General features: G+C 41.9%; 2 gene segments (V, D, J or C); both read right to left on the reverse strand.

The window, feature by feature from the left end:
* Positions 1 to 1,059: 1,059 nt before the first annotated feature.
* Positions 1,060 to 1,831, reverse strand: LOC118842767. The segment is given in 2 exon segments: positions 1,060 to 1,439; positions 1,745 to 1,831. Coding segments are annotated over 2 exon segments (429 nt in total).
* Positions 1,832 to 6,946: 5,115 nt separating this feature from the next.
* LOC118842768 lies at positions 6,947 to 7,711 on the reverse strand. The segment is given in 2 exon segments: positions 6,947 to 7,323; positions 7,629 to 7,711. Coding segments are annotated over 2 exon segments (426 nt in total).
* Positions 7,712 to 14,319: the final 6,608 nt, after the last annotated feature.

Genomic DNA, 14,319 nt, shown 5'->3' on the forward strand with positions numbered 1-14,319 from the left:
CTGAGCAGAGAGCCCTTAAATAGTTGTGGAAACATATGGGTGTTCTTGGTCCTCAAGGCAGTGGGCAGGGCCTTGGACCTTCATAACACCAAGAGATCTCCTGGAGCAAAGAATAGAATCAGAAACACCTAGCAGAGATGACCAGTGAATGGCTGTGGCCCTGATACCTACAGTCCTAGGAACTCCCCCTATTCCTGCTGGTAATTACACCCCAATCCACACAGGTGCACACAGTAGCCTCAGTTAGTCAATAAGGCCGTCGTCCTCTCAGAAGCAGGAAATAATGAGTTCCTAATGAGGGGTTGACTAGGTGGATGAAAACATTCATCTTAGCTCTTGGCCTGGCCGGTGTGGCCAGGGCTGGAAAAATAATTACTCTAGTCTAACTCATTGCTAAGCAGAGCCGGAGGAAAAGCTCCTCAACAGAAATCTGGGCTTTCAACAACAAGAGAAACACTTTATCTTAAGGCACAGATGTCAAGTGGATTTGAAATGTCAGAATATTCTCTGCTTGGATTTTCCACTTTTTTCCCCAGAGAGCTGTGTTAACTCCACTCTACTAAGCTGTGAAGATAGGGTTTGTGTTTGACAAAGCTTTATGTTTTGAGTTAATTTTATTTTTAATTTATGGAATAAAACAACCATTTCCATAACAAAGTATAAGGAAAATAAGATTGCACTAATACTGTAAATCTACTATTTGTAACATGCTACTCCTTTTAAATATACAACAGAGTTATTTGGTAATTTTTTTTCTTTTTTCTTCCCTCACCCTATTTTATCCTACAGATGGGCAACATTAGACACATATAGCCATACATATGTAAAATTATTCTACACATACTTCTATTTATCATTTCTTTTTCAGGATACAGATACCAGCTTCCTTCATAAGTCCTCTGTGGTTCATTGGGGTATTTATAATAGTCAAAATAACTAATTCACTCAAAGTCATTAGAAAAAAGTGGGCCTTTGAAACAAGAAAGAGGAAGGTCTAAGAGATGTGAGCCTACCCAGAGATCAGGGGCTGCTCTGCCCTGGGGACCAGAAAGTAAACAGCTAATGCTCTGACTGAATCCCCTGAACAGCCTGGGGAGGTTTTTGTTCAGGGCTGAAGCACTGTGGGAAAGGGGATTTCTTAGACTGCTGACAGTAATAATCTCCAGCATCCTCAGGCTCCAGGTTGTTGATGGTGAGAGTGAAATCTGTCCCAGACCCACTGCCACTGAACCGGGCAGGCACTCCAGATTCCAGATTGGTAGCATCATAGATGAGGAGCCTGGGCGCTTGGCCAGGTTTCTGCTGGTACCAATGTAAGTAGCTATTACCAGAACTACTTGTTACACTCTCACTGGCCTTGCAGCTGATGGTGACTCTCTCTCCTAGAGATGTGGACAAGGACCCTGGAGACTGGGTCAGCACAATGGCTCCTTGTGAATCTAGAAAACCAACAAAATTAGAAGAAGATACAAATATGTGAATGTCCAAGTCAAAGTATAGGAGCAAAACAATTTTGTGGAGATCACTGAAATTGCAAAGTATTGCAAGGAGTTTTATATGGTGTCAACACTAGAGATAAACCATCTTTCCCACAGGTGTAATCTGGGACTGGTCATGCTAGTCTGCCCCTGTCTACTTCCGTTGTGCCTAAGCTTGCTCACTCACTGGATCAAGGAGTCATCAGGTTTTTAATCCCTGAAAACCTGTGATCTTCTAAACCCTTCATTGACCTGCTGTGCCTTACCCTGAGCCCAGAGCACCAGGAGCCAAAGAAGCTGCCATAAGGAGACCATCCTGGCCTTTAGAGACCTGCAGAGAAAGCACTCAGAGCCCTGAGAGGGCAGAAGGAAGGAGGAAGCTTTTATATCCTGAGCAGGATTTACTACAGGTCCCTTAGGTTTCCATATGCAAAAGAGCCCTAGGTCTGGTAGGAGTCTCACCCCAGGGACCCTTTAAGCCACACTGAGTCACACTGGCTGAGGCTGCCTCTCTCTTTCACATCCCCAAATGTGCCACCCCAAGATCATGTTTACTGACTGATAGATTAATGGTTGCAGCTGGTTGTGGATAAATGAAGAAGACTTCTCTCTGTGTCCCAGGACTAGATTCCCAGTAACCAGGAGAGATCCCCAAGACATGGGGAGGTGGCAGAGATGGCACCTGCAAACAGTTTATAGGATTTGGAGGTGTCTCACCTGACTCTGTTCATGGTCCTTCCCCATTAGCTCCCTCTGCTTGTGAAGGTGTGAATTCAAGGAGGCAGGGAGGAAAGTGTGACTCATGGACAGATCCTAGCTTGGGCTTCTGAGAAAAGTCCAGGAGAGGCTTATTCCTATGTGAGTGGCTTTTGTCAGTGACTAGATCAAATTACTCTGTTTGATCTGAGTATCATGGGGGAAAACATGTCCCCATTTCCCCTTTACAGACATGCAAGGAAGGTGAGCATCCATACTGCAATCCATCAGATGTCCTGTCTGTAATTGTATCTAGAAATGTAGATCTAGGTAAATCTGTGTGCCTAATGTGAGGTTATGATGGTGAAGGTGAATGGCTCAGAGACAGAGTCAAGGTGAATGAGAGAGTCATTGATTTCTGGCTAAGAACTCCTGTCTAGGGGGATTGCAAAAAGTTATTTTTGCCTACTTTCAAATTTCATTTTTCTAATTACAGGTAAAAACAATTTTAACATTTTTTTTAAATTTTGAGTTTCTAATTCCCTCTCTCACTCCCTTCCCTCCCACCTCATTGAAAAGGCAACAATTTGATATAAGCTGTACATGTGCAGCCTGAAAAACATGTTTCCAGATTAGTTCTCTGTTGCAAGAAAACATGGACAAAAAACTCAGAAAAACGCTCTATAAAAATGTGTGTTTTGCTCTGCGTTCAGACTCCATGTATTGAAAAAGCATGAATTATGTTAAAAACAACTAAACAGCTAAGTGCTGGGCATAGAGATGGAAAAGCAATAACATTCCATGCTCCAAAGGTGCTCATATTGGAAAGGAGAACGCGATAATAAAACCACAATTTTTATTGTTTTGTTATTGTCATTATTTTGACATGACTATCATTTATTGTCTGCCTTCAAAATTGTGAAGCTCATTCAAATTTTATCTCACTTCATGATTATAATCGCACTAAGAGTTAGGTTTTATTAGCTAATTGTACTTATGTGAGGTACTATACCCATTTTACAGATGAGGAAATCAAGTCAGTCAGAGGACAAGTGACATGGTCAGGGTCTCATAGACAGCAAATGTATGGAACAGGATTAGAGCTCCAGTCTTCTGGACTCTCCGTCCAGGCCTCTATATACTGTACCTTCTACCTGCCTGAGATATATCGATGTAGATATTACTTTATGCAAATGTAATTTGGTATGGTAAGTTCTCGATGAAAAATGCTTCCCAGGGCAACTTGGCATGTTCTTTACAACTCAGAGTCATGGAGAGTTGTCTTCAGTGCTCAGCAGTTCACTATTTGTTCAGTAGCACAGCCAGCGTCTGTCAGGAATAGGATTTAGTCTTGGATTTCTTGACACTCAGGTCACCTCTCTGCCCATCATTCCATGTAGCCTCATCTTTATCACATGTTTATATTTTTGATGTCTATATCTGTGTCATCTATCTATGTAATTTTTGTTATCTTTATCATCCATGTTTGTATCTAGCTATACACATGAAGAAATGAGGACAGAGAGGGAAGATGCAGGACTGAGGATCCCTCATCCTATTTTGGGATAGACATGGGCCTATCAAGGAAATTTGGGGAAAGGCTATCAGCCTTGGGGTTTGGCCTGGGTCAGTGTCTGTTCTACTAACTGCTTAGCCTTGTGACTTTCATCAGACCCATTAAACCTCTCTGATTTAACAAAATGGTGAAAAAATCCATTTGAAATCAAGGAATCTCAGAGTTGGAAGGATTTCTTGAAGATATCAGAACTTACCTTCTCTCTAAGGTATGAATGAACCCACAGGAATTTTTGTTGATCAGAAAAACTAAAGTACAGAAAAACTTTATTATCCAAGGGCACCAGATTAACAGAGACTATTGTAATTTTCCCTCTTTCACACAGGTACCAAATTGCTATTAATTCAATCTATCTGATGTATTCACTCCCTTACTCAAAACTCTACCCCGGCTTCCTGTTGACTCTAGGAAAAACCACAAAATCCTCACCCTGGCATGTAGCATTCTCCACAATTTGTCTCCCTCAGGCTGCCCAGGCTGAGGTCATATTAACCAGCATTGTGTCCTCTCTGTTCTAGTAAAGCCAGCATGCCATCAGGTATTATGATACTTTTCCACAGGTGGACATGCAGGACCTCCCTACCTCAAACAGGAAGAATCTCCAGCTTCCTCTGAAGCATAGCTCAGGCTGCATCCCATTTGGAAGGCCTCTGCCGCTCCTCTTATACATGTCTTCTTCCCTCTTCGAATTACTCTGAAGACACCAGTTGCCTTCACACAACTGAATATCAAATTCCGACAAGGGTAGGAACTACTTGGCTATGTTCTTTGAATCCACCATTTTTTTTCACATTATACATAATTAAAGTATTTTTTTATTTTAATGAATTTGTTGACTTGTGAGTAAGCATCCCGATGGGGTGGGGACCCTGACTTTTGGTGAGGGAAAGACTAGGATGTAGAACACTGGAGTCCTAGGTCATGAGCTAAAATCTGATGGGACAGGGGAGACAGTTCTGCCTGCCAAGGGTGAGGAAGACTATGATCTAGGAAATCCCAAGGTTCAAGCAGCTTTAGGGATATCATTCAACCAGAGCAAGACCAGATCCAAACTCCAAGTGCTCCAGTGGTGGAGGATTGAATGTAGCCAGCAGATTTAGGAAGCTGCAGTCTGGACCTGAATGTTTCTCTATTTTGTTTGTTTTTACTCTGCTTTCTCAGAAGCTGGTTTTCTTCTCCCTCAATCTGGCTGGCTTCTTGGACTTAAAGTTTTGTCCATAGATTCTCAAGCTAGATTTACCTTCTTTCAACATATTTGTAATGCTACTTTTAAAAAAATGAAATACAGTAAAGTTTTCTTTAGGGGGAGTCTTTCCAAGGACATAGATCTCGAACTAGTTATCAGGAAATTGAGGGTTCAAGACCAGTGGTAAAAGTGATTGGAATTCAATAGGAACTTTGAGGTCCCCCCTATCAGGGATCAGGGCCCATCAGTCATTGATATACTTTGGAGACTCCTTCAGGGCCAGTGCTGGGAGTCTGAGGCCATGCCTGGGTACAAAATCTTCCAGAACCTTGCCAAACCATTGCCAAGCAGTGATGAAATTCCTCAAGTTGAGTCTAGTTTGCTTGATTTGATGAAATGGAGTCTCTGGATATCTAAGCTAATACTTAGTGCACAGTAAGTGATCCATCAATGCTTTTGAATTGAATTGAACTAATTTGAATCTTGCTGCAAATATCTCTTTTACAGCTGATGTCCTCACCAAACAAAACAACGTCTGCCTTTCCTTCATTGCCACCCTTATAACAAGTATTCCTGAGCACACCAAAACTTGATTTGCATCTAAAGGTTGTAAACTGTCCATGAAGCTCTTGCTCATGGACACTTAGCTCATTTTTGGAAAGACAGGCCTGAGTCTCACCACGACACTTGGGGAAAGAACATCAGCCTTAGAGGTTGGCCTGGCTGAGTTTCAGTTGCACATTTTATTAACTGTGGGATTTTGTTCTGTCTACTAAACCTCTATGAGTTGGCAAAATGATATAAGCAGCTGCTTATACTTCATATAAGCCCACTCTTGGATTTGAGTGTATGATGTAGAAGGACAGAAGGAGTTTATGGACATTGTGGGGACAGGGGCTGAGATGCCATCCAGCTGAACCTAGGAGGTGAGACTATCTCCTCTTCTTTTCAGTGATAAAGGCTGAGCAGAGAGCCCTTAAATAGTTGTGGAAACATATGTGTGTTCTTGGTCCTCAAGGCAGTGGGCAGGGCCTTGGACCTTCATAACACCAAGAGATCTCCTGAAGCAAAGAATAAAATCAGAAACACCTAGCAGAGATGACCAGTGAATGGCTGTGGCCCTAATACCAACAGGCCTAAGAACTACCCCTATACCTGCTGGTAATTACACCCCAATCCATACAGGTGCACACATTAGCCTCAGTTAATAAGGTTGTCATCCTCTCAGAAGCAAGAAATGATGAGTTCCCAATGAGGGGTTGAGTAGGTTGATGAAAACATTCATCTTGGCTCTTGGCCTGGCCAATGTGGCCAGGGTTGGAAAAAAAAAATTAGCCTTGTCTAACTCATTGCTAAGCAGAGCCGGAGGAAAGCCTCCTCAGCAGACACCTGGGCTTCCAACAAGAGAAACACTTTATCTTAAGGCAAAGATGTCAAGTGGATTTGAAATGTCAGAATGTTCTGTGCTTGGATTTTCCACTTTTTTCCCCAGGGGGTTGTTTTAACTCCACTCTACTAGGCTCTGAAGATAGGGTTTCTGTTTGACAAGGCTTTGTGTTTTGATTAATTTTATTTTTAATTTGTGGAATAAAACAACCATTTCCCTAACAATGTATAAGAAAAGTAAGATTGCACTAAACTGTAAATCTAATATTTGTAACATGCTACTCCTTTTAAATATACAACAGAGTTATTTGGTAATTTTTTTCTTTTTTCTTCCCTCAGCCTATTTTATCCTACAGATGGGCAAAATTAGATACAAATAGCCATATATACGTAAAATTATTCTACATATACTTCTATTTATCATTTCTTTTTCAGGATATACATAGAAGCTTTCTTCATAAGTCCTTTGGGGTTCATTTGCGTATTTATAATAATCAAAATAACTAATGCACTCAGTTGTTAGAAAAAAGTGGACCTTTGAAACAAGAAAGAGGAAGCCCTAAGAGATGTGAGCCTACCCAGACAACAGGGGCTGCTCTGCCCTGGGGACCAGAAAGGAAACAGCTAATGCTCTGACTGAATCCCCTGAACAGCCTGGGGAGGTTTTTGTTCAGGGCTGAGGCACTGTGGGAAAGGGTAGCTCTTAGCCTGCTGACAGTAATAATCTCCAGCATCCTCAGGTTCCAGGCTGCTGATGGTGAGAGTGAAATCTGTCCCCGAGCCACTGCCACTGAACCGGGCAGGCACTCCAGATGCCAGATTGGTAGCAATATAGATGAGGAGCCTGGGGGCTTGGCCAGGTTTCTGCTGGTACCAATTTAAGATGTTAATACCATAAGTAGTTACACTCTCACTGGCCTTGCAGTTGATGGTGACTCTCTCTCCTAGAGATGTGGACAAGGATCCTGGAGACTGGGTCAGCACAATGGCTCCTTGTGAATCTAGAAAACCAACAAAATTAGAAGAAGATATAAATATGTGAATGTCAAAGTCAAAGTATAGGAGCAAGACAATTTTGTGGAGACCACTGAAATTGCAAAGTATTGCAAGGAGTTTTGTATGGCATCAACACGAGACAGAAACCATCTTTCCCACAGGTGTAGTTTGGGGCTGGTCATGCTAGTCTGCCCCTGTCTGCTTCTGTTGTGCTGAAGCTTGCTCACTCACTGGATCAAGGAGTCATCAGGTTTTTAATCCCTGAAAACCGGTGATCTTCTAAACCCTTCATTGCCCTGCTGTGTCTTACCTTGAGCCCAGAGCACCAGGAGCCAGAGAAACTGCCATAAGGAGACCATCCTGGCCTTTAGAGACCTGCAGAGAGAGCACTCAGAGCCCTGAGAGGGCAGAAGGAAGGAGGAAGCTTTTATATCCTGAGCAGGATTTACTACAGGTCCCTTAGGTTTCCATATGCAAAAGAGCCCTAGGTCTGGTAGGAGTCTCACCTCAGGGACCCTTTAAACCACACTGAGTCACATTGGCTGAGGCTGGCTCTCTCTTTCATGTCCCCACATGTGTGACCTCAAGATCCTGTTTACTGACTGATATGTGAATGGTTACAGCTGGTTGTGGATAAATGAAGAAGACTTCTCTCTGTGTCCCAGGACTAGATTCCCAGTAACCAGGAGAGATCCCCAAGTCATGGGGAGGTGGCAGAGATGGCACCTGCAAACAGTTTATAGGATTTGGAGGTGCCTCACATGTCTCTGCTCATGGACCTGCCCCACTACCTCCCTCTGCTTGTGAAGGTGTGAATTCAAGGAGGCAGTGTGGAGGGTCTGGCTCAGAACAGATCCTAGCCTGGGCCCCTGGGAAAAGTCCAGGAGAGTCCCATTCCTATGTGAATGGCTTTTTCAGATCAAATTGCTCTGTTTGATCTGAGTATCATGGGGGAAAACATGTCCCCATTTTCCCTTTACAGACATGCAATGAAGGTGAGGACCCATACTACAATCCATCCCATGTCCTGTCGGTAATTGTTTCTCGAAATGTAAATTTAGGTAAATTTGTGTACCCAGTGAGAGGTTATGATGGTGAAGGTGAATGGCTCAGAGACAGAGTCAAGGTGACTGAGAGAGTCATTGATTTCTGGCTAATAACTCCTGTCTAGGGGGATTGCAAAAAGTTATTTTGCCTACTCTCAAATTTCATTTTTCTAATTACAGGTAAAAAACAGTTTTAACATTTTTTTAAAATTTTGAGTTTCTAATTCCCTCTCTCACTCCCTTCCCTCCCACCTCGTTGAAAAGGCAACAATTTGATATAAGCTGTACATGTGTAGCCTGAAAAACATATTTCCAGATTAGTGGTCTTCTGCAAGAAAACATGGACAAAAACCTCAGAAAACAGCGCTATAAAAATGTGTGCTTTGCTCTGCATTCGGACTCCATGTATTGAAAAAGCACTAATTATATTAAAAACAACTAAACAGCTAAGTGCTGGGCATAGAGATGGAAAAGCAATAATATTCCATGCTCCAAAGGTGCTCATATTGGAAAGGACAATGCGATAATAAACACCACAATTTTATTGTTTTGTTATTGTCATTATTTTGACACGACTATCATTTATTGTCTGCCTTCAAAATTGTGAAGCTCATTCAAATGTTATCTCACTTCATGATTATAATCGCACTAAGAGTTAGGTTTTATTAGCTAATTGCACTTACGTGAGGTGCTGTACCCATTTTACAGATGAGGAAATCAAGTCAGTCAGAGGACAAGTGACATGGTCAGGGTCTCATAGACAGGAAATGTGTGGAGCAGGATTAGAGCTCCAGTCTTCTGGACTCTCCGTCCAGGCCTCTATATACTGTACTGTCTACCTGCCTGGGATATATCGATGTAGACACTACTTTATGCAGATGTGATTTGGTATGGTAAGTTCTCAGTGAAAAATGCTTCCCAGGGCAATTTGGCATGTTCTTTACAACTCAGAGTCATGGGGAGTTGACTTTAGCGCTCAGCAGTTCACTATTTGTTCAGTAGCAGAGCCAGCATGTGTCAGGAACAGGATTTGATCCTGGATTTCTTGACACTCAGGTCACCTCTCTGCCCATCATTCCATGTAGCCTCATCTTTATCACATGTTTATATTTTTGATGTCTATATCTGTGTCATCTATCTATGTCATCTTTGTTATCTTTATCATCCATGTCTGTATCTAGCTATACACAGGAAGAAACAAGGACAGAGTGAGAAGAGGGAGGGCTGATGATACCTTAGCCTATTTTGGGAAAGACCCACCTGAGCCCACCAAGGATATTTGGGGAAAGATTGTCAGCCTTGGAGTTTGGCCTGGCCAAGTGTCACTTTTACTACTTAGGGTCTCTGTGACTTTGATTTAATTACGGAAATCCCTGAGTCTCCAAAATGATGAAAAAATCCATATAAACAAAAGGAATCATTGAGGTGGAAGGACTTGATAAAAGTATCTAATCTAACCCTGTCCCTAACGTGTGACTAAACCCACAGGATTTAAGCATGGATCAGAACAACTAAAGTACGGAAAAACTTTGTTATCCTAGGTCACAAGATCATCTTCCACACAGGTGCCAAATTGATATTAATTAAGTCTGATTAGTTTTCTCTCTCAAAAATCTCCACCAGCTTCCTGTTGACTTCAGGATAAAACACACAGCATGCAACCTGGAATTTAACATTCTCCACAATATGGCTCCCTCCTACCTTCCCAGGCTGATACTACATTAACCAGCTTTGTGTCCTCTCTGTTCTAGGAAAGCCAGCATGTCAGCTCTTCCTGCACACAGCTTTCCATCATTCTTTGCTAGGCCTTTGCACAGGTGGCTCCCTGAGATGGCCATACAGGCCCTCCCCACCTCCCCCAGCCAGAATCCCCAGCTTCCTTTGAAGCTCATCCCAGGTTCCACCACATTGATGAAGCCTCTGCTGCTCCTCCCCTATATGTCTACTTTCTCTCTTAGAATTACTCTGTAGACACCAATTCCCTTCTCCCCAGCTGAATGTTACCTTCCACAGGGACAGGAACTATTTGGCTATGGTCTTTAAATCCATAGCTCTTGGCACATAAGAGCTGATTAATTTCTTTTAAATTTGATGTATTTGTTAACTTAGGACTAAAATCCAAGACAGGATGGGAAAGGATAGGGACCCTGCCTCTTGGTGAGTGGAGCACTGGGAGCCAGACTACCAGAGGCCTGGGTCATGAGTTAAGAACGAATGGGTCAGGGGACACAGTTCTGCTTGAAGAGGGTTAATGGGACTCTGATCCAGGATAGCCCAGGGTTCAAGGAGCCTTAGGGATATCATGTGACCAGAGCAAGACCAGACCCTGCCTCCAAGTCCTCCAGTGGAAGAAGATTGTAGCCAGCAGACTTAGGATGCGGGAGTCTTGACATGAACGGTGTTTGAAGTCAGCCATCTCTGAAACTACTTCTATTGTCCCCTAGTCTGTATTCTTGGCCTGAAGCTTTTGTTTACAGATTCTCAACCTAAATTGGCCCTCTTTCCATGCACTGGAAACAGAATGCAAGTTGGCTTTAGCAGTTACAGCTACAACTAGGTTTTAGAAAATTGGGAGCTAATAATCAGAGGTGAATGTGTCTGGAATTTAGAATGGGCTTTGAGACCCTCCTGTCAGGAGGATCTCCAGTTGTTGGGATACTTTGGAGGCTCTTTCGGGGCTTATGCCTGGAGTCCAAGGCCATCCCTATGTAAAAGGTTCCCCAGAACCTGCCCAAGCCGTTGCCAAACAATAGTGGAATTCCTTAAGTTTTGTCCACTTTGGTAAATCAGAAAAATTGGAGTGTCAGGACATCTAGCTTGCTGCCTAGTATACATCAGGTGCTCAATGAATGCTTTGGAGTTGAACTGAACTGATTTGAATCTTGCCTCAATTATCTCCATTACAAACAAATTTGCTTATCAAACAAAACAATGTCTTTCATCCATTGACACCTTTATTGCAAGTACTGTTGAGCATGTCAAAACTCTATTGCAGCTAACATATTTATTCTGTAGGATTCACTCTGAGGTCATGCAGCACAAAGAGACCATTTGACCGTGGGCTCGGGTATTCCATTTGTCTACTAAAGGCTGCAGGAAATCCAGTTATGGGACCAGGGAGCTGCCTAGTGGGTGACCAGGAGAAGAGCTATGCTGCCCTGTCTTGTTCAGAAGGATGAATAACAGCAGGCGTTCTTCAGGTTCTTCATCCCTTTTCCAAGTTCCAGGAACAGGGATGATTACAGCTTGAATACAACCTGAGAAATGACCTAGGAGGGGATTAAGTTTCAGGTGTTCATTATCATGGTGGACAGGAGCTAACCAGCTAGGCTGAGCAAAACAGTAGTACCATAGCACATATATATGGATGGATGGATGGATATATATGTATATGGATGGATGGATGGATGGATATATATATATATATATGGATGGATATGGATGTATATGTATATGTATATATATATGCATACATATATATATATATATATATATATATATATATATATATATACACACACACACACATATATAGATACGCAGAAATGTTTAATTTGCAAACCAGTCTGCATTAAGTCATTTGACCCTCAAAACCACCCTGGAAAGGTGGGGGCTCCTATTAGCCCCAGTTGACGGTGGTAGCAATGGTGGCTCAGAAAGCTTATGTGCTTATGAAGATTCAGAGGAGAGGAGGATTCAAATGCAAGTCCTCATGAATCCAAGCATATGATTCTATTAGTGCCTTAGCTGATAAATATTAGAACTGATTCTCTAAAATAGTATCTGTGTGCTACACAGATTCTTCTGATCTGATCACAAAAGGCTCAAAATCATAGGAGTAAAGTCTATTAAGATATCTTCATTCCCCAATTGAGAAATGGTCAAAGGATATGAACAGGCAGTTTTCAGAGGAAGAAATTAAAGCTATCTATAGGCATATGAAAAAATGCTCTGGATCACTACTGATTAGAGAAATGCAAATCAAAACAACTCTTAGATACCACATCTCTCCTGTCAGATTGGCTAAAATAACAAAGCAAGAGGATAACAAATGCTGGAGAGGATGTGGGAAAATTGGAACATTGCTACATTGCTGGTGGAGTTGTGAGCTGATCCAGCCATTTTGGAGAGCAATTTGGAACTATGCCCAAAGGGCTGTAGATATGTTCATACCCTTTGACCCAGCAATACCACTTCTAGGGTTGTATCCCAAAGAAATCACACAAGCGAGAAAAGGACCCATATGTACAAGGATATTTATAGCAGCTCTTTTTGTGATAGCCAAGAAATGGAAATCAAAGGGATGCCCATCAATTGGGGAATGGCTGAACAAGCTGTGGTATATGAAAGTAATGGAATACTATTGTGCCATAAGAAAGGGGGATGATACGGACTTCGTAACAATCTGGAAAAACCTACACGATATAATGCTGAGTGAGCGGAGCACAGCCAGGAGAACATTGTACACAACCACAGATATATGGATTCTGTGAGGACCAACCCTGACATACTTCGCTCTTCTCAGCAACGAAAGACGCAAGGACAACTCCGGGGGACTCACGATGGAGAATGCTATCTTCATCCAGAGAAAGAACTGTGAAGTTTGAATGCAGATTGAGGCACACTTCATGCTCGCCTTTTTTCTTCTCTTTTGTTTTTGTTTTTTGGTTTTTTTTTTTTTGGTTCTGTCTCTTCTTTCTCATGATTCACCCCGTTGGTCATAATTCTTTTCCACAACTTGACTAGTGTATAAGATAATTCAATGCGAAGTTATACATGGTAGTTATATGAGATTCCATGCCGTCTTGGGGAGGGAGGGGAGAAAATCTGGATCTCAAAATTATGTAGAACCGTGTGTTGTAAACTAAAAATAAAAAAAATGATTTTAAGTTTAAAAAAAATTCAAAAAAAAATAAACTGATAATAGGCTTTAAAAAAAAAGAAATTACAAAGGGGAAGGGAGAATCATTATGTATATGTAATTTGTCCATTTCTACAGTTTTCACATTGGAAAAATACTTAGTATCTCTGTAATAAATGTTTTCCCTTCAAAAAAAAAAGATATCTTCATTGAGAGACACAATCAAGATGGTGGAGTAAATGCAAGTACTCACCTAAACTCTCCCCCAGACCCCTCCAAATAGCCTTCAAAATGAGTCTAAAAAATTCTAGAACAGTAGAATGCACAAAAAGATGAAATAAAACAAATTTCCCATCCAAGAAAACTTGGAAGGTTGGCAGGAAAGGTCTCTCATACCTGGGTAAGAGTGGAGCCCACCCCAGTGCAGGCTGCCACAGCCCAGGCCCTGTCCCGGAAAATCAAGATCAGGCCTTGGGAGTGACTGAATAGGCAGTGGCGGCAGCAGCAGCTGCTTTCAGAGCTCTGAGTCCACAGATTTGGTAAGGTGGTTAAACAACTAGTCAGAAAGGGATAACGAGGGTCTCTTTGCTAGCACTGAGGCAGCACTCTTGCTTTGCTTGCACTTGTATCTGGATCGCAGTCTTGAGTGGAAGTCCCAAGGCAAGGAGGAGCCCTGGCATAGCAGAGCCCTACTTTAACAAAGAGTTAAAAGTCAAACAATAGGCTGGGGAAATGAGCAAACAATTGAAAAAATTCTGACTATAGAAAGTTAATATGGTAACAAGGAAGACAAAAACACACACTCTGAAGAAGACAACAAAGTCAAATATGAATTGATCTCAGACCACAGAAGAGTTCAAAAAGGATTTTGAAAATCAAGTTAGAGAGGCAGAGGGAAAATTGGGAAGACTAATGAGAGTGATGCAAGAAAATCATGAAAAATGAGTCAATAGCTTGTAAAACACAAACACAAAATAATACCAAAGAAAATAACACTTTGCCAAACAGATTAGGCCAAATGGTAAAAGAGATCCAAAGAGCCAACGAGGAGAAGATTGCCTTAAAATCAGAAGTAGGCAAATTGAAAAGGAGGT

Source organism: Trichosurus vulpecula, chromosome 3 (assembly GCF_011100635.1).
Source record: "Trichosurus vulpecula isolate mTriVul1 chromosome 3, mTriVul1.pri, whole genome shotgun sequence".
Classification (NCBI taxonomy): Eukaryota; Metazoa; Chordata; class Mammalia; order Diprotodontia; family Phalangeridae; genus Trichosurus; species Trichosurus vulpecula.